Here is a 24,969-nt window from a genome sequence, read left to right as displayed (position 1 = left end):
TAAATTATAAAAAAAATCATCTAATTTTACAAATGAAACCATTGGAAAATACTAATATTAATTTAATTTTTTATCCCTCCAAACAAAAAAAAAACAAAATTTTAACCATAAAACAAAAAAAATATATATAATTTGAAACGCTGCGTCGTGTTAACAGCCGTTGTAGACGACTCCCAAACCGCCTACCAGGATGCATTTGAAATTAGCAAGGGAAAAATGCAGCCAACACATCCAATCCGGTTGGGTCTCGCACTAAACTTTTCAGTCTTCTATTATGAGATTCTGAATTCTCCAGACAAAGCTTGCCAACTGGCCAAACAGGTTAATATATGCACAAATATAGTTTGAAATAAAACGAAAAAAGGAAAATTCAAGCATTTCAAACAAACAAAAAATAATTATGTTCACTAAACGTGTTGTAAGAACCCAGTGTGTGGTTGCTCTAGCTCATCGATAAAATATGAAAAATAAAAAAGATATATGATAAACATGACACATCATCAATCGCTCCAAAAACAAATCTTATGCGTTAAACTGTCTACATATGTATATTGTAATAATTTTGACTCCTCAAATTATTAGAAATATATAGCTGGATCATAGACAAAAATTAGGCTGCAAATGGTTGCTAATACGTACCTATGGTTATTGAACCCTGAAAATAGTTTTTTTTTTTTATTTTATGTATAATTTTAATTTTTTTCTTTACAAATTTACAAAAAAATATTTCTTTTTGCTTTTTCAACAAATTTTTGCCGCTTATTATTTTTTTTTTTTAATCGTAAGTGAAATTTTCTTGCACATTGTTTTTTAATAAGTAATTTTCATCTATTTTTTCTTTTCATTACCTACTCATCTGCTCATCAATTTTCTGCTCTCAATTACTCCTTCCGTTCGTGTGCTACTATACAACTTCACACCTACAAATGCACGCACAAATCAATCAATATTATGAAAACCTGAAAACAACGCGTTTCACTTTCCACCATAAAAAAAATTTTTGCGTGACAACTCTAATTTGTTGTGACTTGGCTCTTTACCAGGCGTGGTTGAGGATTCGAAAAAGGCCTATCAGGAGGCATTCGATATTGCTAAAGGCAAAATGCAGCCAACACATCCGATACGTTTAGGCCTCGCCCTCAACTTTTCCGTATTCTATTATGAAATTATCAATTCGCCGGCGCGGGCTTGCCATTTGGCCAAACAGGTTGAACTGAAGATTGTTTTTTTATATTTCTTGAACGTGAATTATTAACATATTAATAACTTTTCTGCTAGCCTTGTCGATTTTTTGATTAATTCATAACAAAATATATTTTTGTATGTATGTATTACCTTATTCTATTTACAAAGGCTTTTGATGTTCGCTCGACTCTACCACGCAACCCGCTCCTAAATGCCAAAATTAAACATACATACCTATTAAGAAGTATAGGCTTTTAAGCATACTAATTGTTTTTTTTTTTCTTCAACGTAACCTATAAATATTTTATTTTGAAAGTGGAAGTTTGCACATGTTTAAGCATAATTTATATTTATTGTGTGCTGTTTTTTTTTATTAAATGCAGGGTTGTGAAATTTTGAATTAAAAAATTTGATTTGAAAATCTCTATATTAGAATTTCAATTTTTAATCTCAACATCTGGGATTAAAAATCTTTAATTTTAAATTTAACTTAGGTTTTAAATTTTCAATTCTCATTTGGAGATCAAAAATGTTGGGATTAGAAATTAAATTTTTAATCACAAAATCAGAATTAAGACTTTAAAGTCGGTTTTTAATCGAAAATTTTATTTCTTAATTAAATAGCAAAAATTTAAAGTTTAATTTTGAATCCCAAAATCATAATTAAAAATTGATAAGATATAAATCGTTTGAATGTGTACATTTTTTGTATGTTTTAATCCAGTATTTGGGATGCGATTTTCTTTTAAACCGGTTTTTGAAATTGAAAATTAAAAATTTTTAAATTATTTTTAATTAACATTTCGTGGAACCATATTATTTGAAATGTTAATTAAATTTTTAATATTGTACATTATTTGCAACCCTGATTAAGCGCTTTTTTCAGCTGCTCATGTATGTTAAAAGCTGATTGCGTTTGTGATTTTTGCCATTTTACCATTTTTGTGAGCAGCCAAAGACAATTTTAACACCTATTCGAGCTCCATCCCGTGTTTAAAAATGGAAATTATTTACCATAACATAAAAATAAAACTATAAACTAATATATTTTTGCCGGTATGGAGTTTTGAAGTAGTAATACTTCGTGTTTTTGTTCGTTATACCATAGTTATTTAGGTCCTTCAGAATACATTTTCATTGAGATATATACAGATCATAATATGTATGTACTATATACAAATATATATGTATATATTATGTACTTTTAATTGTTCATTTTATCAGCTTTTCTTGTTGTGGTATCGAAAAAAATCCCTTGTGTCTAAAAAAGTTTTCTTTAAAGTCCAAAATGCCCGCTATGACAGTCGAATTCTGCACTTGCACGTGTGTCCATTCTTACTTGCATACCGCTTTTAGGCTCCAAAAACCTGACAAGGGAAATTCTTGCATATTTGACTTGATGATTGATGATGTAACGTGTTTAAAACTATATATTTTTTAAATTTTTAGTTAGCTAAACACAGCTGGCGAGTTTGTGAGATTAAGAGAAAAGAAAAAACTTATATTTTTACTAATAGAAATGCATAAAGATATATACATACAACTTATAAAAATTTCTATAATTGGTTGCTTTTGAATTGAAATGCTTCGAATTTTCTGTTGAAAATGTGATTTTCGTAATTATATAATCAATTTGCTTGCTTTAAACGAATTGATATATACTTTTATTATATATTATACTAAAATATATATTTTTATTTGTTTCTGGTATTTCTACAATCGTGTCTTACCGATGTTTCAGGCGTTCGATGACGCGATAGCCGAACTGGATACACTCAACGAGGACTCATACAAAGACTCAACGCTGATTATGCAATTGTTGAGAGACAACTTGACCCTCTGGACGTCGGATACGCAAGGGGATGGCGATGAACCACAGGAGGGTGGTGACAACTAACCAAACTAAATTGTTTCCTTTTGACTATGCAAATATTAATTAAAAAATAAAAAACAAAAACAAAATACAACAACAGCAAGAGAGAAGTACATAAACATAATAACAGGAACAACAACAGAACAGCAAGCAAAATTTAAAGCAAAACCAAAACAAAATCTTCAAATAGTGTGAAACAGAGGCAGAAGCTACATAAAAATACAAACTAAATTTGAACAACAACAACAACAGCAAGAAACACCTAATTTCAAATGTAAGAGCGGTGAATCTACTAGAAACCACAACAACAACCACCACAAGCAATAAGAACAACAGTTACAGTCAGTAATAGCAGAACACCATTTGAATGCAACTTTCGAGAAGAAACCAAATCAACTTCAAGTTAAATGAATAGCAATATTTTTTGACTCAGTCATGAATAAACGAAAAGAAACGCAAAAATTTCAAATGTCATTTCCACAACAACACTCAACCGTGTTGAGTCGACAAGCAACGAAATGAATGAAAGCAACAAGTTAGCAATTATAGCGATTCTCGCAGCAAGTCTTATGCTAATTTTGAAATTCGTTTGCATTTGTTGTACATCATTGCATACATATAAAGCAATTGTACATATGTACCATAAGTAATTACATAGCTAAAATGTGTATTATATTATGTATGCTATATGCACAAGGAGTACAGTGCGGCGTGGGGAGTTGTGCGAAAAACGCCAATATGTTTGCTTGTTGCCACTAAAATCACTTGTGGTTTGTGAATTGCTTAATTTCGACTGCAGCAAATGTGTTTTTCTTTCTCCATTTACAGTTGAACACCGCACTGTACTCGTCGTGAGTAACGCCGGCCGTTTGTTGGTTATTGCAACGCCAAACACAAAGCACGTAGCAAGCGAAGCGCAGAAAGCCAAACGTTTTGGAAAACTTTGGAATTTTTAAAATTTCTTTTTGTTGCAAAATGTGCGCGAAGTAGTATACAAAATTCAAAGTGTGTTTTGCCATTCAACAGAACAGTTCACCAACAACAACACTACGTATAAGTGCAAACAGTTTTTGTAAGAGAAACTGTGAAACAAAGACCGTTTCAACAACAGCAGCAACAAACAACCAGCCGTAAAAACAACCAAAAAGCAAGAAGAGCAAACTTCGCAAAAACTGCAATAATCATGATCGATATGCATACATATATTTAAATGAAACTATATCATCAAAGCTACAAAAGCGTAAATTTTGTTAGGCAGAGCATTATATATTATTTATTATTTTTTTTAAATAAATAATTTGATTTTGTTTTTTTATATTAACCAAAAGTCATTCTCGTTTCGTTTTCCAAATTTTGTACGTACCTTAAAAAAAAACAAATACAACAAAATAGAAAAAGGTGCACTTGAGCATGAAATGCATGTGTCAACGCGAAACGAAAGTAAACGAGTGTCAAAGCAATTTGCCGTGGCGAATTGCTGCACCACACACTTTTTTTTTATTGTGAGACAATTGCAATTCTGTTTGAATGCACGTTTTCTGCCAATATTTTTTTTTTTTTTTGAAATCATTACAAAACTAAACGGCTGGAATGAAAACAGTACCAATACAAACAAAAATTGTAGTAAAACTTTTACACAAAAAAAAAAAACTAAAAACAAAAACACGCGCGTCAAGCGTGCTTTTATTGTGTACGCGTTTGTGCGGTCTAAGTTGTATGGCGTAATCCCGTTAGATGCTTCCTCGAACAATTTTTACGGCATGCCAATTCGTTTTTATTCCCTTCCAAAATTGTTTTGTCAAAGAAAAGTATAAACGATGATTTCTATAATTTTTAAATAAAACAACGTTATTACGTTATATATATCCCCATTGTTTTTATTGCTTTCATTATTATTACTATTACATAAATACATACCTATAAGTATAAATTATTTCTATTGTGCGCTGATTATTGCTAAACAGTCGAAAATATATGAAAAAAAAACTATAAAGGCAGTGCAATCGTTAAATTAAAGTACCAACTTTTTTAGGTTATTTTTGTTTGCTATAGACTTGTTTGTTGTATGCGCACTCATAGTCGTAAGCGTATAAGTGGCGAAAGCGCAAAATGTCCAACAGCTATTTGCATGTTGACATTTAAATGGTTATTCTAACGGTTGGTTACGAAGTGCTGAAATGCTTTTTCTCAAAACGATTTTCACAAATTGTCAAATGCATTAACTCGATACGCGAGAGTCAGCGTTATTTAAACAAATGAAATGCTCTATCTACATACATTCGCGTAATTCCAAAAGATTTTATGCAGATTTTAGAGTGAACAATAAGCTATAAATAGTAAAACAACAACAACTAAGCCCAAAAACCCATGTTCACTCCCTTCATACGCTTCAGTTTTCACACTTTGCATTGAAGTTGTTTGTATGTGCGTTTGAATGGGATTCTGTGTTTTTTTGTACTATTCAAATATATATCAATCAAATTTTTACCGTTATTCAAATTTATATTGTGTTTGTTAATTGTAATCTGTTGTGTTTTAATTTTTCGAAATTTCAAATATTTGCAATAATTCGCAGCATTAAGCATTCGATGTATGTATGTAATTGATATTAAAGTTTAATGAAATCAGCAATTTGATGCCAATTTTTGTGTGTGTACCGAGTACCTTTTACAACTAAAACAGAAGAAATTCAAAAATAATTAAAATAAAATTAACGGCTAAATAAAATTTTTTTCTCACTCATCAATCATTACTTACTGTATGGTATTCTCGTATTCATATTCGTAAACGTATTCGTATTTGTCTCATCAGCTTGTGCATTATAACATTACAACAACATAAGTATATGCAAGATAATTTAAATATGGAAGATTTGAGGAAAAAAATATATATAGTATATATTTACTATAAAATACGATATTTAAATGTGAAAAGTCATAAAATAATAAAAATATACCGAATTAAAAACAAACGTAAACAAAGTTCACATAATAATTTTATGTATATTTCATATTCCAACTGCAGCGGCGACAACGCTCAAGTCAGTCAAAATTGCATACACTGCAGTACGAAGGCGAGTCATACTCGTATATATGGCAAGCATAATAAAAATGCATATGTGTGTGCATATGTTTGTCTGTTAGATGGGAAAGGTTTATTTTAGTATTTATATACATACATTTGTAGGTGTTGGCAACTGCTTTGTGCATAACAGACTTGTTCAGCTCGCTATACGGGTTTCAAAAATTATGCCAAGTAGAGTTACTATCATGTAGTAACATTGAACGAAAGTGTAGTCTACCTATTAGGCTGCGCACTTAATTGAGCTTCCGGTTTAGAGAAATTGTAGCAGTGTTTAGCTAAAGTTTGAAGTAATTTTTTTTTAGTTTTGGGAATATTAATCTTGAATATTTCATGTGTACATACATAAATTACTTAGATATGCTAAATAAATATTAAAAACAAAAAACACTACGGTGTGAGCTTGAGCGGCTGAAACTTTTTTATCCTAGTGTGAAGACATTATCTAAGTTTTTACGCAAATACCACAATTTTCGTGTATATGTATGTATGTATGTGACATCTTAAAATTTTCAACCAAAACAATCTGTGTGGTTTTTTAAATATCTACATTAATAACTAATATATTTATAATACGAATATATATATGTATGTATGTTGTGATATGGAAAATTATATATGAAAGCCATAAACATTTAAAGCATGTAATTACATACATATACATAACTGTACTTTCTACGCAAGCAAATAATGAATAATGTAATTGAAGTCGAAAGTTATAAAGAAATTCAAGTTCAGTTTAATTAAAACACAAACTTCATTAAACGAAAGTTGAAAGTTTTGAAAGTTTTCATATTCAAATTTTTTTTTTTTTTTTTTTTAAGTAGGAGAAAGCATCGAAAGCCGAAGTGCGGAACTTTAATCCGCTAAACCTAATCTACTCCTAACTCATGTCGCTCCCACGGAACCACCAGATTAAGTATTACTTCATGGGAGAGAAAATGACATTTAGGTCTCCTCTACGGCACGGACTGACTGACCTCTAATTTGTTGTAAGTATCTCAGTTTTGTCATAGTTAGAGCTGCCGCTTCGCTGACTGCTTTCCATTTATCAGAGGACTGACACATACGTACTGTCAAAGTTTCCACCGTTAGACTACCGCCGAGTGTAGATTTTTACTTTTCCCTAATATTTAAAAAACGGGGCACTGAAAAAATACGTGTTCAGAATGAATTTTGAAGAGATACTTTCTAAAGCATCCATGCCCACTCAGTATTTGTGTTAGGTGGAAATTCAGATCCCCATGTTGTCTGTCTATACATGAATGAATGTCCGAAATCAGTCTGTGGGTCCATCGTCCTCTAGATGAGGTTTGCCACCGCTGCTGCCACATTGTTAGGCTCTTGGTTCTCCTCTTTTTTTACTTTTGAAGACCGCACTGAAACCACGGAACTCATTGCTTTTGCTATTAAAAGCCGCCGGCTGGAACGCAAGCAGCCTTTATTGGCATCATTCTCGATAGAGCGTTATAAATTTTGTTTGCTTTACCAGAAATATATGCCAGGTGTTTCTTAAATTTTAATTTGGAGTCTAGTATTACTTCCAGATACTTCAGCTGCATCTGTGAAGTAATCTCACACTCTCCTATGGTGAGTGTTAACCTTTCTTCCACTTTCCATGTGCTTATGAGCAAGACTTCCGTTTTCTGCTCTGCCAGCTCTAAACTCATGGTAGCAAACCATTGGCGTAGACCATTTATGCAATCGTTGCATTTGAGCCCGAGGTCATCTGCAACAAACTGGGTTTTATAGTCATGGCTTCCTTTAGGGCTCTGTTGGGTATACCATCTATTTCGGGCGCTTTGTTGTTTCTTGTTCTTTTAGCTATGGTCAATATTTCATCTTCGGTGACCAACAATGGTGGCTCTGCAGCATCGTTTCGTGGCTTAGCGTATGAGATAGGGTGGTGTGTCGGAAATAATGACCCGACTACTTTTTTCATAAAGGATGCGCTATTAGGCTGCTGAGACTTTTTAAATTTTGACCTGCAAATTTTGTACGCAGTTCCCCATGGGTCTATGTTCGCTTCATCACAGAGCTTTTCGAAACAGTTTCTTTTGCTGCGGGTAATCGCTGACTTCAGGATATATTCATATGGATATGTTTGTATGTGTATGTACATTTATTGTTATGTATTTATACATATGTTCTAGATGTGCAGTTAATGTATATATATATATTTGGGCAATGATAGTGTAATGTCACTAAATTATTTACAGTTATATAGTTGTTAATTAGCTAATGGTTTCCTATGCCAAGTTTGAGGTTATGACTTTGCGATGAATGATTTTTCGGTGGTAATTGCGCCGCTTAGCTATGCTATTGAACGATGAATAACGAATACGTGGATCGTAAAGACTAAATAATATTGCTTTATTAGCGATATGCCGTTTTTTATTCAATTTGCGCGCGAGTTAGTTAGAATTTAGCACTGTCGACATAAACTTTGAAAATTGGTATTTTTTAATACAGGCGAAAAATCGTCAGCAATAAAGTAGAGATAAACTAAAAGCAAAAGAAAAATAAAACTTGAATAAATTAAAGTAAAGCATAATTTTTCCAGGTGTTCATACAAATTTGTATGTCTTTAGCAAGGCAAATGTGTGAGGCTGCTGTTTAGCGGCGTTATTTGTAAGTCTTTAAAACTATCACTTTCACTTAATACTTACAAGTTTAGTAGCTATGCAAATACCCTTAATCAGATGTTATTAAATAATTAATGTTTCAACAATTTGACAACTCTACATATACACTATATATGTATGTTTAAATCCATGCGTGTGTGAATGTCTTCTCAACATATTTTGTGTAAGAAAATTGATTCATTATACAATTAGATATTCATTGGTAAGTAAGTACACACGATATGTTCTATAAAATATGTATGAATGTACGCACATATATATACAACTTCATACACATGCATATACCATGTTATACACATACATACAAACAAAGAAATAAAAAAATTAATTCGTTGCAATCTTGATGTTGCACATAATGATCTAATAATGGCGATATCTAGCTCCCTTAAAATATTCCCTAAATGTTTTAGCATGTACGAATGCGTGCACCACCAGTTGGTATAACTGTGCTGTAAATCGCTTTGATGTCTTATTCAAACCGCTACACACCTCTTCAGCATGTGCATTTCACAATTTGTTCGCGCCACTCTGTTGCAGCGCACATTTGAAGAAAGCGTAAATAGAGTATATTTCACTACAACAACAACTACTAATTGGCTACAATACAATCGGGATTCAGTTTTTCATTACTCATATGCATACATAACTAGAAAAAATGACAATGTCCCGCAACCAGCCAACCAATGTCTAATTCGAAATAGCTCTTAAATACACACACACACACAGAATATTGTACTACAACCTAAACTAAACCTATTAACTAAAGAGAAAATGAAACAAAAAAAAAAACACAAAATCAAAAATATAAATACATACATATATTGCTTCCCAATCTTCAGCGTATGCAGATTATACATAATAATAATAATAAAAATTAAAATAATACAAAATAAATAAATTTTTGCATAATGGAACAACATACATACCGAACTCAAGCAAATAAAATCCAAAAATGTATGTACTAAATTTTAAGAACCCTTTTTTATTCCAAAATGTCCCCGAAAGTGTAAGGTGGTAAATATATATAGGCGAGGCAAGTGCAACAAATAGTAGTATGTATGTATCCAATAAGCATTCACTGCAATAATATGCCGTGAGACGCGAATGCGGATACTTAAATAATACACACACACACACAGAGTAAATTTACCGTGAAATCAAAACTAAAATGCGCTAATTATTCAAATTTTTAATTCAATGCATAACTTCTTTCATATGAAATACATATAAAATAAATGCAAACAAATTATATTATTATAATAAATGAAATATTGTCCAGCAGTTATGATGTATGACATGCAAAAAGCGTATCGTATATATGCATACATGTTGTTGTATACATGCAAATACAACAACAACAAAAAAGGAGGAAAAGTAAAATTTTGGAAATGAGCGCATATTTATATTTCATATGCCTACATAAATATGTACATACTTACATATATTATATATGCATATGTTTGTGCGTGTATTCGCATATGAACTATAAATGCATAATTTTTCAAACATAACGCTAAAAGCAAGAGAAAATCGTAAAAACAAGCAAGCGTAAATAAATAAACAAAACACAACCAGAACTAAAATTGAAAATAACAAAACATAAAAAAATTAAAACAAAAACACATGGAGGCGAAGATTGAAATATTTAAGTTTATTGAAATTACAGTTTCTTAATTATAAAAAAAAAACAATAAAAGATAATTTAAAACACAAGCTATACTGTGCGTTTCTCTTTCGTGGTGGTAAATCGTAAATATTATATAAATTAATGGTAAATATTAGCATTTTATAATTTTCTTCAAAAGTTCCTCATTAACAACGAGCATCATATCAAAAACAAATTATATCATGAATGGTGAGTTACAGGTTAAATGCAGCATTGAGGCCACGTTTAGATATTTTAGTTCCACCATACACTAGTAACATAATTGGCAAGTAGACCAAAGGAATATTTCGAAATATGTTTTTTTCTTTCAAACACATACGACCGCCGCGGTGTAGTGCTTAGGGGTATTTACATTACCCAGTTTTGATTGTTTAATAGTTGGCGCCAACGGTAGGTAACGCTAACCTTTTAGTGCATTTCTGTTAAGAAAAGGATTCGCTTGAAAAATATTAGTCGTTCTGAGCCGGTTTGAAACTTATAAGATCCACCTTGCATCTAATAACATTCAGGCATAGTTGCATATTTACTAGCGGAGCTATACATGTTTTTATCAAAATATTTCACTTACATACTGATTTCCCATTTAAAGATAAAGTGTTATATATGTACGATAAAATCACAAAAGAAATGCATATCAGATGGAGGCAAGTTGCACGGAAGTTGTTATGAAAATGCTTTACAATTCGAAGATGACACCCATACCATAGTTGTTAGTTTTTAACCTACTAATCTATTATGATTACTCGTGCCACACTTGCTGTTACTTATATGTCATTACATTTTTAATAAATTTGCAAACGCCATATGCTATAATGGGTCTCGTTACCGTAAAGGCTGTTACATACTGATCTATTACGTTAAAAACAAAAAAAATTGAAAATAGCAGCAAATTTAGTAAGCATTTACATGCATATATCCTTCCGTCATTCCAGCGGCTTGTTTTTAGAAGAGTAGGCAAAACCCGGCATATGGCTTACTAAATGTTCTAACTAACAAAAAAGTATTTTATCTGCTATATAAGCTATTTATAAGTAATTTTTCATTCTGCCACGATACAATTGTACGAATACAAAACTAATATAATATACAACAAAAGAATTCGCAAAAACAAACAAAGCGAATTCAGAGCGCTTACTATGTCAAATTAGAAATTGTTTACAAGGCGAATTCAATCTGTTTACTTTTCAAAGTTTTCAGTGCCGGTTGTTGTGCATATTGAGTGAATTTCGTCAAATAATTGTGAATTTATAATTAATAATTATAAGCTAGTTAACAAGAATGGCGCAGTGCTGAACTAATTTAAAAAAAGAGGAGTCCGTAAGAGGCCACCTTTGCAGAATTAAAAATAATGAGAGGCGGAAGGTATTGTGCATCTATGGCTACTTCAATTCTCGAGCCGCTTTCAAGCCGTTAAAGTGGATATAATGGATTTAGGCTATGCGCACACGAGTAAGTTGTATATTAAGTTACATTCTTATACAGCGATTCTATAGATATCAGCTTAACGCAATGTTGGACCGATAATCATGCGCAATGCAAATTTTAGTGAAGGTAGGACAATATCTTTAAAGTAGGTAATTTTTTTAGTAGCTATTGTAATTGTAAAACATCATCTACGTAAAACATACATATGTTTATAATTGGAAATAATATTCCTCTATATATTCTAAAATTCGTAAATTATATAGATAAGCAATTAGGTGAAATAAGTTACATATGTGATTTGTGGTACCTTATCTAAAGAACTGAATTGATTAGTTCTGTGGTCTGTAGCGACAGCAGCTGTGCAACAGCTGATTGTCAACAGCTCAAATAGGGTAAGTTTGTGCTTTGCTGTTGAATAATGTGTATTTAAATTTTTTTTATAATAAGTCTAAATATCATTTAAAAACATATATATGGTCGAAATATACATAGCTTATTTCTCTAATGATTTTTCCGTAGAAATTATGAAAAATATTTTAAATTGTAATTCTATTTCATGCAATTAACCACATTTAGTATTTATCTTAGGTTGTTTACCCTATTTGTTGTGTTTACGCTAAACGCAATTGTCAACTATGCAGCGCTCCAATCGATAAAGGTCACCTTGAAACGTCAAATTGTGTCACCTTGGTTGCTGCTGAGCGGGCATACAAAACGAGAATTTACCCTTTTCTTCGCTAAATTTCGCAAATTTTGGATAACTTTTCGTAATTGTTGTATCGAGTGACTCAAAGCGAAGCAGTTCCAGTGAGTGCTAAAAGGCATAAGCCAACGTACGTGCCTCCAAATCTCAATACTTCGGTGTGTGCTAAACGGTTATAAGCGGCGAATGCAATCTGTGTACCAGAGAGTAATAAAGAGTTGATGAGCAGTCTTAAATCTGGACTCTTTCGCTATACTCCAGTGTAATAAATAGACCGTTGAAATTGAAATATAGTTTAAAATACTCATAGTATAAAACGCGCTTTACAATATAACTGAAATTCGTGTACGAATTCAGAGCATAAATTATTTAATATTGTTTATTCAATTTAATTGAAAGCAAAGGAGTAAGCGAAAAAATGCCAAACGAACGTTTCATTGAGCGTGGCTCACATAAGGGCAAGGGACTTGCCGTTTTTACCAGTGGTGGCGACTCACAAGGCATGAATGCCGCTGTGCGTGCGTGTGTGCGCATGGCAATCTACTTGGGATGCAAGGTATGTATTTTTTTTACTACTCATATTTGCAAGTTAGGTAAGAAGAGGCTGGGTTGTGGGTGTGTGCTTAAGGCATGCTTATCGGTTGTGGTTAATTGACTTATATAAATACTTATGTGTATTTCGCTATCAAAATATTTTATCAGAATAATTTAATATTAAATCTTAAGTGGTTATTTAAAACTGTTGCGTGGTATTAATGCATAACCATGGCAATGGATTTATTTTTAGTAAATGTGTTTTTGAGAAATACGTACAAATATGTATATTTTTCTTTACACATTTGTATACCATCAAAGATGTTTGTTTGCAGATAGGTGCATATATGCATATATACATATGCAGTTGTATGATTTAATTGCTTGTAATGCACAAAAGATCGTCTCTCGCTCGTCGTTTTCTCATTACACTGATCTGTCCCGCTACATAATAAATATCTGCAGCTGTCTAATCGCCATTTAAATTACCTCAAATAAAAGTGAAATTACAATTATTGTTTTCTGCTAAAAATAACGGAAATTCATGCTTATATGTAGTAATAGAAAAACACGGTTGCAAAATGTTAATATTTTTGACGCCATCTTTTTTTTTATTTATTTAAATTAATTAAATATATGCATATATGAATTTGTAGCATATTTGCATATACACTTTTAAATTGGTTATTTAGTATTTTTATTATTAAATTATTTTTGAGCGTGTGTAATTTAGTTAAATTTAATGGTTAATTTAAAATCGCTTATTTTTAGTTTGTTTACTGTAATACTATTCATGGTATAGCATGCACACATGAAATGATAAAGCATATAACAAAAATATGTATGCGTGCATTTATGACGAAATGGAAAAATTTTAATTTTTATAGTTTTGACTTTGCTGTGCCCTTTTAAAATACGCTGCCGAAAAATTATTGATTGTCAATAGAAATTATGAACTTTGGTATTACATACATATATCACAAATTGTTTATTATATTTTTTTTTCAATTGTTTACTGCATGTATTTATTTCGGAGTGGTTCCAACCGGTTGTAGTTAGTAATTTTTGTTTGTATTCTAAACATTTTTCGGGTTTATTTTAATTGGTTTATATTGGATTAAGTTGACTATTGTTTAAATAATTCATGATGTTTTTATTTTATGTCTCTTGCGTGAATCATAACTGATCAACTAAACAGGTGGTTTTAAAAGTTTGATTTTAGTCATGCGAATCTTATCTCTGTGTTTTTATTTTCATATGTAAATATTTTGATATCTTACACTAGCACGTCGCAATGTTATTAAAAAATAATAAAGTTTTATTTTGTAATGTTTTAGTCAAAAGATTAAATTTTATTGTAAACTATAAACGAAAACGTAAGCTTTTTTCCCATTGCTTTTTTAGGTTTTTAAAAAATTATTTGGTATTATTATTTAAATTCTAAATAATGGCATTATCTATTTTATTCTTTATAGGCCTACTTCATTCGAGAAGGCTACCAGGGCATGGTTGATGGTGGGGACAATATTGTCGAAGCTAACTGGTCATCTGTGTCTTCGATTATTCATCGTGGTGGTACCGTTATTGGTTCAGCACGTTGCGCTGAATTCCGCGAACGTGCCGGTCGTCTAAAGGCCGCATTTAATTTGATTCAAAAAGGTATGTACATACATTCTACATACGTACATTTAGTGGTGTAAATAATTAATTTGTAAAATTTTGACTAGGAATCTCCAACTTGGTTGTCATTGGGGGCGATGGTTCACTTACTGGTGCTAATTGCTTCCGTAACGAGTGGTCCGGTTTGTTGGATGAGCTGCTCGAGTCCAAAAAAATTACACCCGAGCAACGCAAGAAGTTCGACGTGTTACATATTGTCGGCATGGTGAGCATAAATATGATTGAAAAGAGGAAGGGAAAGTTTGTAGAAATTATTAAAGAGTGTCTTAAAGAATTTGTATATAGAAAATGAGCTTAGTTACAGGGATATGTATACCATGTGGTTATTAGTTGTTATTAGGGGTGCGTTCAACATTTATTTTTGCTCTTCTTGTGTTCTAACCCAAAAAGTTTTTTTTTATTATTTTAGGTCGGTTCCATTGATAATGACTTTTGCGGCACCGATATGACTATTGGTACCGATTCGGCTCTACATCGTATCATTGAGGCTATCGACGCCATTGTCAGCACCGCCTACTCACATCAACGTACATTCATTATGGAAGTCATGGGCCGTCATTGTGGGTAAGTTGCACGTGTTTTCTTTTTATTGTTATAATAAAAGTCAGTTGAAATAACAAAAAGTGCAAAGCCTAACATGCTTTAATACAGACTATAACAAATTGGCAAAAATCCAAAAATCCCCGAAATCACAAAAATAGAACAATAATATAAACTAGGCCGGATAGAATTATCTAAATTTTCTAAACACTATTAACTTGATGCCTTTAACTGACATGCGATTTCCTTCTAAACACAGTTATTTGCCTGTAGTTACTGGTATTATTTCCGAGGCTGATTATGTATTTTGTCCTGAATCGCCGCCACCACAAGACTGGCCCGAACGTCTATGCAATAAGCTAATACAGGCAAGCGAAATAAGACATACTTCACACATGCCATTTAATTTTCGAGATCAATTGATCTTTCACACTCACTTTATGCTGACAATTTTTGATTTGCGTATGAAGAACAAGAAAAGATCAAAATTTACTGACCTAACTCAACTGAGTCAATTGGTTCAGCATGGCCTCAAACAAAAATTAGTATAATAATTTTGTATATAAGTATATATACCATACATACATATATTTTATAGTCTTGCATTGGAGAATGTTATATGATAAATGAAAATAGTTTTAGTTTAGTTGACTGCTTTTTGTTCTGCGGCTTGAAATGCTGAGCCAAGACGAGTTTCAAAGAGAGCGTTAAAATATAATGTTAGTTACACACACATACATATATTTTTGTACATGCATTGATATGCTCAAACTTTAAACAATTCAATTGGAATTAAGAATTGGCTACAAATAGTGTTAATTTAAAAACTATAAAGTGAATGTGTTAATTGAATAACTACAAAGTGAATGTGTACATACAAACATACATACATATGTACATATATTATAACTTGAAATAACTTCTCTAAAGTGTTGCTGTGTCCATGTGATCTGATCATAAACCGTTTTTGTTCAATTAATCCGTTAAACGGCAGTGACTTTGTATCTCATAAGTGTAGCATACTTTTAGGTAACTAGCTGGAGTAAATGCAGTTTTTGGCAAGTCAAATGCTTGCGTACGCATTATTAACAGGTTCAACGTTTATATTTATATTTAAAAAAATACATATATTCACATATATATATATCTTGAAAGAACTAATTGGCATACCTCCGAAATGTTCAAATGAACGGTGATGCTGTGTTATGTTATGTATTTGTTGTGGTTTTGTTTCAAATGGTGCGTTCATCTATCTTTTACAGCTATTTGGCACTTGTAGCCGGTCTTTCCTGTGAGGCTGATTATATATTTATACCTGAAAATCCTCCCCGCGCAGATTGGCCCACTAGATTATGTCAGCAATTGTCGCAGGCAAGAAAAATGCAAAAAAAAAATGGCTTTGTTAAATCAACACTGTAAAAATATGAATGTACACAAATAGTTAGAAGACATACATTCAGTTATTATAGCGACAGTCATCGTAGCTGCTATAACAAAAACAAAATTTTATATTTTTTCGAAATATATTTTTTTGAATTGGTTTTATAATTATAAGCCTAATGCATCTTTTTCGATGTTTAAAGATAAATATTTGGAATTTTACATTTTTAAAATTTATAGTTAAAATTAAATGTATATTCAACATACTATATTGGCTTAATATTTTATTTTTAAAAAGTTCAATGTAAAATTGGCAGTTTAAATATATTTTAACCAATTGGTTTTGAAGAACATTTGCATTAAGTGTATGAACATACACACATTTAAATTGTTTTTTGTTTTTAAATAACGAAAGTGTTTTTAAACTACTACTTTTGTGTGTAAAATATAAAAAAATTTTTTTTTGATAATATTAAATTATTTCTTTAAATTTTTTATATTCCACATAATTCAATATTAATATAATATTACCAAATATATTACCTAATTTATTATATTATATTATATCATAATTAATTCTGTGGAAACAATATTTTTTAAAATTAAATTTGTTAAAAACAACCAAAACCGAAAAAGGTGCTGTGCTTTAGCTGATCTCTTTTAGCTCATATTACACATATAATTATTTGAATTGATTTGGTTTTTAATAAACTTAGACGTCTTCATCCATAAAGCCATTTAATATTAGTTTTGCACACATCGCGAGCATTCGCACCCATTTAACGGTTGCTAATATCCTCTGGAATCGTATATAATTGATAATTGTGTGTTATTTCTGACTCCCTGCCGCTCCGTTAGCGCGCTTTTGTTCCTTTGCGGGCGCAGTTGTTGTGTTTGTTGCTAATTTTTATATAGACATACATACATCTGTATATCTAATGTTTTAATCTGTACACCCCCTCCTACCGTAGCACTTCCCACTTTTATTTTATTTTTATTGCTAATCTATATCCCTTTTCTGGTTAGTTTTAAAACCCACTGTGTTATATAATATAAAATTAAGTGAACTTTTTTTCAAATATTTTTGTTAACAATTATTTTATGTTACACGGCGTTTTACTTTCTTAAGCTCGGTTCACATTTAATTTGTAATTTGTATAAATTGTAAAATGTCTCAAAATTCATTAAATATATTGTCAACTGCAATTTTTAACTCTAAATTTAAAGCGAAACTAATTGTGAACCGAACATTTTTCTTTCGGCGCTTTATATTACGCTTTTCAGTTGCTTTAAGTACCTATGTATGTGCATATATATGACACCGTTATTACGTATTATTTGCATTTGCTCGCTCAACTTTTCATAATGTGTTTTTATGATTCTATTTAGTTATTTAGCCATATCGGCGGCTTTAGCTAGCGAGGCTGATTTCATATTTATACCCGAGGAGCCGGTCCCTGTTAACTGGCCCGATAAATTGTGCAAAAAAATACTGCAGGTCAGAGTGCAGTTTCAATTTGGAAAACTTTATATACATTTTTTTAAATTTATAAATAATTTTGCGGTTACTTGTTTCTAATTGTTTATAAGCTTTTGTAAATTAATTTAATTTTTAATTTTGCTTGTCACGAAGTTTGCTGGGGCTTGAACTGAATTCTGCTGCAATATCAATATGTTTTAGTTACCTTTAATGTTCGTATATGCCGTTTTTTATGTTTGCTATTATTATTAAGCTAATATTTGTGCGTTTTAAATAATGCTATCGAAGCGAAATTTTACTGGTATGGTAAACAGTTTTGGTGTCGCCGTCTTCGTATACTAAGTTGTTTGTTCAAAATGTGGGTTTTGGGTAATTTTTATGTTATTTACTGTTTTTATTTTGTGCGTGGTATTTAGTAAACTTGAAAATTAAACCAAATTCTAAATTATTCTACATGGTATATCAGTCAATGCTATCTTCGTACATACTTTCACATACGCTCTCATACTTGTTGTTGCTTATATCGCATATCTCTCTATTGTGCCATTCTTCGCATACACTAGAAATATTCGTTATTCTCATTTTGTATATATACTCATGTATTTTATATGTAATTTTTTGTATACTCATATATGGTATATCTTATTTCAATTTCATCTGCTTGTCAAAAGCCATTCTCGTCTTCAACGCATTTCATAGTTGTAGTTTCTTGTAATTTTCTGTTATTTTTTTCATTTATTTATTGAGTTTGTATATACTATCTATACATATGACACATACACTTTTATATTAATTAATAATAATGAACAGCAATTTTGGTATACAAATAATTGTCCTTTAAAAGTTATCGATTTATGTAAACCAGGGTTGCGAATTTTTTTGTTGAACAATTTTGGATTAAAAATTTAATTTTCTGTTTTTATTTCCGAATGTTTGGATTAAAAATTTAATTTAAACTTTTTAATTCCACATGTTTGGGATTTGAAATTGAAAATATTATTTTTTGATTAAATAAACGCGAAAAAACATTTAATCTAAAATAAATTCTTTTTATAATTCTTAATTATATGCTTGAGATTACAATTTTTTTCTTTCTATTTTTCAATCCGGTGTTGGGATTAAAATTTATTTATTATTCTTTAATCCGGTATGTGAGATTAAAATTAAAAAGAAAATAAGTTTAACTAAACTCAATTATTTTTTTAAAGCATTATTTGCAACCCTGATGTGAACATATAAAAATTATACCGTTAAATATTTTCCCATGTAATGTATTTTTATTTGCATAATTAAAAACGTAAATAGTGAGTGTAAAGTGGTGTAGCGGTTTAAATAGTGAACATTTTATTTATCAAAAAAAAAAATTATATTTATACTATTATTTATTTTATATTACATATAATGTACATACAATGATTTATATGTGCATTCAATTTATTGCCAAAATATTTTTAATTAATTATACACAAGCATTTTATTTAATTTTATATATTTTTCGAGTGACAAAGCATTTGATAATAAAAAATAATATTTTATTTGTATTTTTTGATTCTTTAAGAAACTATTTGAAAACATTTTTTTTTATCAATTAATGCCCTATTAAAGAAAAATAATTTATTCTTAAAAATTACAAATGTTTTTATTTTTCTATGAACAATTATTAAAATTAAAAAATAATATTAATAATATAATGTGCCCTATTAAAGAAAAATAACTTAATTTTTAAAAATTAAAAAATGTTATTATTTTTTTATGAACAATTATTAAAAAATTATATATTTTTTTCAATAAATAAAAAAAGAAAAGTACAATATAATACGTAATAAATAAAATAGTACCATAGCTTGGTGCGAAATTAAAAAAAAAATTAAAAAATTTACAATTTCAAAAGACATTATTTTTAAGAAACTGTTAGTAAGTTAATCATCAATAATTTCTAAAAATTGTATCTAAATAAAAGCTTTTTTTAATGAATAATAAGAAATTAAATTGTTAGTGCCAATTATTTCAATAATTGTTTCGAAATTTTGAACTTATTTTTTATTGAAATACATTTGTATACAAGTTTTGAAACACCTATTTCGAGTTGTTACTAAATTACAGGCAAAAATAGTCGGTGCTGCCATGTTAGTTTCATATCTTACTGAGATAAATATAACAAAGCCTTTGTTATAAACTACAAATGTTCAAGTTACTAAATTCGAAATAAGTCCTTTTATAATTATACCTTTTTAATTATAAAATCTTATTTATAAAAAAATTAAATTATGAAAGATTATTCCTAAAATATGTAGTTAAAAATATATTTAGTCATTTTATACTGTTACAACTTTTAAATTCGAAATTAAATTTATTTAATTACAAAATTTTATTTATAAAAAAGATTTATATCAAATTTTATTTAACACAAATTATTGTTTATTTAAAAATAATTTTAAGATCTCTGTTTGAAAAATTAAAAAAAAAAAATTGTATCTTACTATAATTATATTTTGTTTATCTATTATTGAAGTTATCAAATTCGAAATTTTTTGTTTTCATTTTTTCATAGTAAAATAAAATTAAAATTATAATTATATTAAAATAAAATCAATTAAATATTAAAATTATAAAAAATCAAATTATAAAATTTTTTTCATAAACATTTATTTAACAAAATTATTAATACTATAGTGTTATATTTTCGAAACTCGAATACTTTTTTTATAATTATTTTATCTGTTTTAATTATACAATTTTACTTATAAAAAACAAAATTTAAAATTTTAGTTAAAAAAATTAATTTAAAATAATATAAACCCTTTTTTATTTTCAGAAACTTAAATTTAAAAAAATTCGAATGTGGTAATTATCACTTTGATAATTTGTTATAAAAAATAAATTATAAAAACTTTCTTTATTTTAAACTTAGCTTTTGAAAGTCACTCATAAATCAATAAACGAAAAATTTCGAGCTCCAGTAATTTCAGTTGCTGAAAAATTATAGTAAACCGTTAGCATCATTCTTACACTAAAAATGCGAATTTATTGTAATCATTACGCGTATTTATGTACATAAATCAACCAAAAAGGACAATTATTCTCTCATATATTAACTTGTACACGTATCGCACACTAAATGTTCGCAAACATAACGGTATAATTTTGCGAAATCTTTACTAATTGAGACCTTTTTTCGCAACGCGTAATTTCTACGCGCCAATCTCAAACCAACAGGAGCGTAATGCTGGTCAACGCTTGAACATCATTATCGTCGCCGAGGGTGCTATCGATCGTGAAGGCAATCCCATCACCGCTGAGGATGTGAAAAAAGTGGTTGTTGACAAGCTGCAGCAGGATACGCGCATCACTGTGCTCGGTCACGTGCAACGCGGTGGCAATCCCAGCGCTTTTGATCGTGTGTTGGTGAGTACATGTTAAAAATAACAACAAAAATGCATTTTAATTCTCAAACTCTTTTTCCCGCAGGGTTGCCGTATGGGCGCCGAAGCTACGCTGGCACTTATGGAGGCCACTTCCGACTCGGTGCCATGTGTTGTCTCGTTGGATGGCAATCAGGCGGTACGCGTGCCGCTGATGGAGTGCGTGGAACGCACAAAGGAAGTTGCACAAGCAATGGCGGAGAAGAACTGGGAGTTGGCAGTGAAATTGCGCGGACGCTCGTTCGAACGCAATTTGGAGACCTACAAGATGTTGACGCGCTTGAAGCCACCAAAAGAGTTGGGCGAAGGCGGGCGGGTGAGTTGTGACCGCATGCCATTTTAAATGTCAACTTTTATTATTGTTGTTGCGAATATGGCAGGGTTACCGTTTGGCGGTTATGCACATTGGCGCACCCGCCTGCGGCATGAATGCTGCTGTACGCAGTTTTGTGCGTAACTGCATTTATCGCGGCGACACCGTTTTCGGGGTACATGACGGCATTGAGGGTCTCATTGCTGGCAATATCAAGGAAATGGGCTGGTGAGTAACAGTTAGCGCAATGCATCGCTCAATGATTTCTATTGTATTTTTTGCTTTGCTTTAGGTCTGATGTAACCGGTTGGGTGGGTCAAGGTGGTGCTTTCCTCGGTACTAAGCGCACGCTGCCCGAAGGCAAGTTCAAGGAGATTGCTGCACGTCTTAAGGAGTTCAAAATCCAAGGTTTACTGGTGATTGGCGGTTTTGAGGCCTACCATGCTTGCGGTCAGATTTCCGATCAACGACCCAACTATCCCGAATTCTGTATCCCACTGGTTGTTGTGCCATCGACTATTTCGAATAATGTTCCTGGCACCGAATTCTCACTCGGCTGCGACACGGGTCTTAATGAGATCACTGAAATTTGCGATCGCATACGTCAGTCGGCGCAGGGCACAAAACGTCGTGTTTTCGTCATTGAAACAATGGGCGGCTATTGCGGTTATCTCGCCACTTTGGCGGGTTTAGCTGGTGGCGCTGATGCAGCCTACATTTATGAGGAGAAATTCTCCATTAAAGATCTGCAACAGGACGTCTATCACATGGCATCCAAAATGGCTGAGGGTGTGCAGCGTGGTTTGATTTTGCGCAATGAAAAGGCATCTGAAAACTATAACACCGATTTCATACATCGTCTTTACTCGGAGGAAGGAAAAGGGCTGTTCTCCTGCCGCATGAATATTTTAGGTAAGTGCGGAAATATTGTACAATGTTATGAAGATGTTATACAACTTCGTTTCAAATCATAGGTCACATGCAACAGGGTGGTTCACCAACACCATTTGATCGTAATATGGGCACCAAAATGGCGGCCAAATGCGTCGAATGGTTGAATGATCAAATCAAGCAAAATACTAAACCAGATGGCACTGTACGTTGTGAGAGCACCGATTCAGCCTGTTTGCTTGGCATTGTACGTCGCCAGTACCGTTTCACACCGTTGGCCGATTTAATTGCCGAAACCAACTTCGAGTGCGTAAAGTTTACTGTGTGACTTTTATAATTTCGTATTTGCTGTTATTATATAATTATACCCTGTATAGGGTATATTAAGTTTGCTACGAAGTTTTTAATACCCAGAAGGAAACATCGAAAAGCCTATAAAGGATCAGCGTGACGAGCTGAGTCGATTTGGCTATATTCATCTGCCTGTCCGTCTGTCATTCTGTCTGACTGTATACACGCAAACTAGTCGCTCAGTTTTTGAGATAGCGTTCTGAAACTTTACACACGTCCTTTTCTCACCAAGCTGCTCATTTGTCAGTCCCGCCGATATATAGCTACCATACCAACTGAACGATCAAAATCAAGTTCTTGTATAGAAAACGTTTTTATTTTACGAGATACCTTTCCGAAATTCAACATGGATTGTTGCCCAAGGCTCTCCAAATAAATTGTTTAGATTGGACAACTATAGCATATAGCAACTATACAAAACTTTTTTATTTGATAAGCTATCTTCACAAAAAGGCACAGGTTATTGTTCAAGGCAACGTTACAATCTCCGAAAAAATTGTTCAGATCTAACCTCTAAAGGATATAGTAGCCATACAAACTTCGCCGTCAAAATCAAGTTCTTGTATGAAACATTTTGTATTTGTGAAGGGTATTATAGCTTCAGTGAAACCATAGTTAAATGTTTTTCTTCTTTACTCTCAACTATGCTGTTATTATATAATATTTGACTTTTTTCTTTACAGACAACGCATCCCGAAGACACAGTGGTGGCTGAAATTGCGTCCACTCTTGAGAATTCTAGCTAAACATGACTCTGCCTACGAAGAAGAGGGTATGTACATTACTGTCGAAGAGGAGTGTGCTACCGATGCCGTTGCTTAAGTATTGGCTACAGTACCAAATAGTCGTGTAGCAAGTGACCAACACACACATACTAAAGTATATGTTACTCGTATTAAAACATCGCCAGTTGCAATAAAGTATAAGCTACCGAATACGTCAAAGTTTGAAAGAAAAAAGCAAAACCAAACATAATCATGAACAAATAAATACAAAAGTAAATAGTAAACATACATACATATAAATATATTTATCTCATCACATGGTGCTTTGTTAGTTTAGCAAAGTTCGTTATTATTTTATTTAAATAACTATTATGTTAAATACATTTAAAAACTATATACATACACACACACAAATACACTCAAATATGTCTCATAATATGAAAAAAAAACATTACACTTGAAAGTTGTTAACAAAAACTCAGGTTCTAGCACAATTCTACACAAACTTTGTTTAATGTTGAGTAACAGTAGGAGCAACCGAAATTGTATATTTTATGTTCATCAAAAAAATATCGCTTTTTGGCATTAATATTTCCATGATTTTTTTTGTTTTTAATTTTTTAAATTTCATTTTATATGTTTGCCTTAATTTATATTTAATTTTTAACTTTCGTTTTGCCACGCCCCTTGCTTGGGTAGCTGCCTCTTATTATAGTATTATTATAATTTTTTTTTGCTGTCACGTTTAAGTTTGTCGTAGCGTTTTAAACGGAAGCAAACATGATATTAATTTGTAGTTCCATTACTTGAAAAGTATAAAAAATGTTGTAGTGCAATACTAAGAGCAAAATATACAACAATTTAAACATCGAGCTATAACTGTTTCATTAAATAACGCTAGCGTTTGAAAAAAATAAAAATAAAAATCTTCAATAAATATGTATGTATTCTTCTGCACATACATATGTATACTTACAATACAAACCAATTGAATTCAATAACTTTTTGTTGTTGTAATTGTCATGTATGTACTTTCTGTGTAGACTCTACGAAAGGGCTTTGAGGTGCAAACCCA

General features: G+C 31.3%; 2 protein-coding genes across 9 annotated transcripts in view; both read left to right on the top strand.

Moving 5' to 3' along the window:
* Positions 1-4,921, top strand: part of 14-3-3zeta (tyrosine 3-monooxygenase/tryptophan 5-monooxygenase activation protein zeta) — a 48,266-nt gene extending 43,345 nt beyond the window's left edge. For 5 of the 6 annotated variants that reach the window (XM_036363380.2, XM_036363381.2, XM_036363384.2 and 2 more), the window contains exons 6-7: positions 158-321; positions 2,927-4,921. In XM_036363380.2, coding sequence (XP_036219273.1) covers positions 158-321; positions 2,927-3,082 — 320 coding nt within the window. In that variant the 3' untranslated portion in view covers positions 3,083-4,921. Of the gene's footprint in view, positions 1-157; positions 322-1,043; positions 1,208-2,926 lie in introns of all 6 variants that reach the window. The other variant, XM_036363387.2, reaches the window with a different exon arrangement.
* A 7,605-nt stretch (positions 4,922-12,526) lies between these two features.
* On the top strand, positions 12,527-24,766 carry Pfk (ATP-dependent 6-phosphofructokinase). Of its 3 annotated transcripts, none has more exons than XM_070107678.1 (11): positions 12,527-13,134; positions 14,588-14,771; positions 14,840-14,997; positions 15,202-15,356; positions 18,102-18,210; positions 21,409-21,597; positions 21,661-21,930; positions 21,995-22,155; positions 22,220-22,839; positions 22,902-23,124; positions 23,853-24,766. In XM_070107678.1, exons 1-11 carry the CDS (start codon positions 12,997-12,999, stop codon positions 23,989-23,991), a joined length of 2,346 nt encoding a protein of 781 aa, XP_069963779.1. In that variant the 5' UTR covers positions 12,527-12,996; the 3' UTR covers positions 23,992-24,766. The 3 variants fall into 3 exon arrangements, with proteins under 3 accessions (XP_069963779.1, XP_036219269.1, XP_069963778.1); XM_036363376.2 differs by lacking the exon at positions 18,102-18,210 and adding an exon at positions 16,595-16,703; XM_070107677.1 differs by lacking the exon at positions 18,102-18,210 and adding an exon at positions 15,592-15,700 and having other exon boundaries at positions 12,528-13,134.
* The last annotated feature ends 203 nt before the right edge of the window (positions 24,767-24,969 follow it).

Source organism: Bactrocera oleae, chromosome 4 (genome assembly GCF_042242935.1).
Source record: "Bactrocera oleae isolate idBacOlea1 chromosome 4, idBacOlea1, whole genome shotgun sequence".
NCBI lineage: Eukaryota > Metazoa > Arthropoda > Insecta > Diptera > Tephritidae > Bactrocera > Bactrocera oleae.
This window is presented reverse-complemented; position numbering and strand designations above follow the sequence as displayed.

What these genes read in the sequence shown, in the direction of transcription:
- Pfk (XM_070107678.1), top strand. Translation starts at nt 12,997, where the DNA reads ATGCCAAACGAACGTTTCATTGAGCGTGGCTCACATAAGGGCAAGGGA. An exon ending in GTCATGGGCCGTCATTGTGG is followed by an intron (nt 15,357 to 18,101) that starts GTAAGTTGCACG and finishes GATTCTATTTAG; the next exon opens with TTATTTAGCCATATCGGCGG. An exon ending in GCGCTTTTGATCGTGTGTTG is followed by an intron (nt 21,598 to 21,660) that starts GTGAGTACATGT and finishes TTTTTCCCGCAG; the next exon opens with GGTTGCCGTATGGGCGCCGA.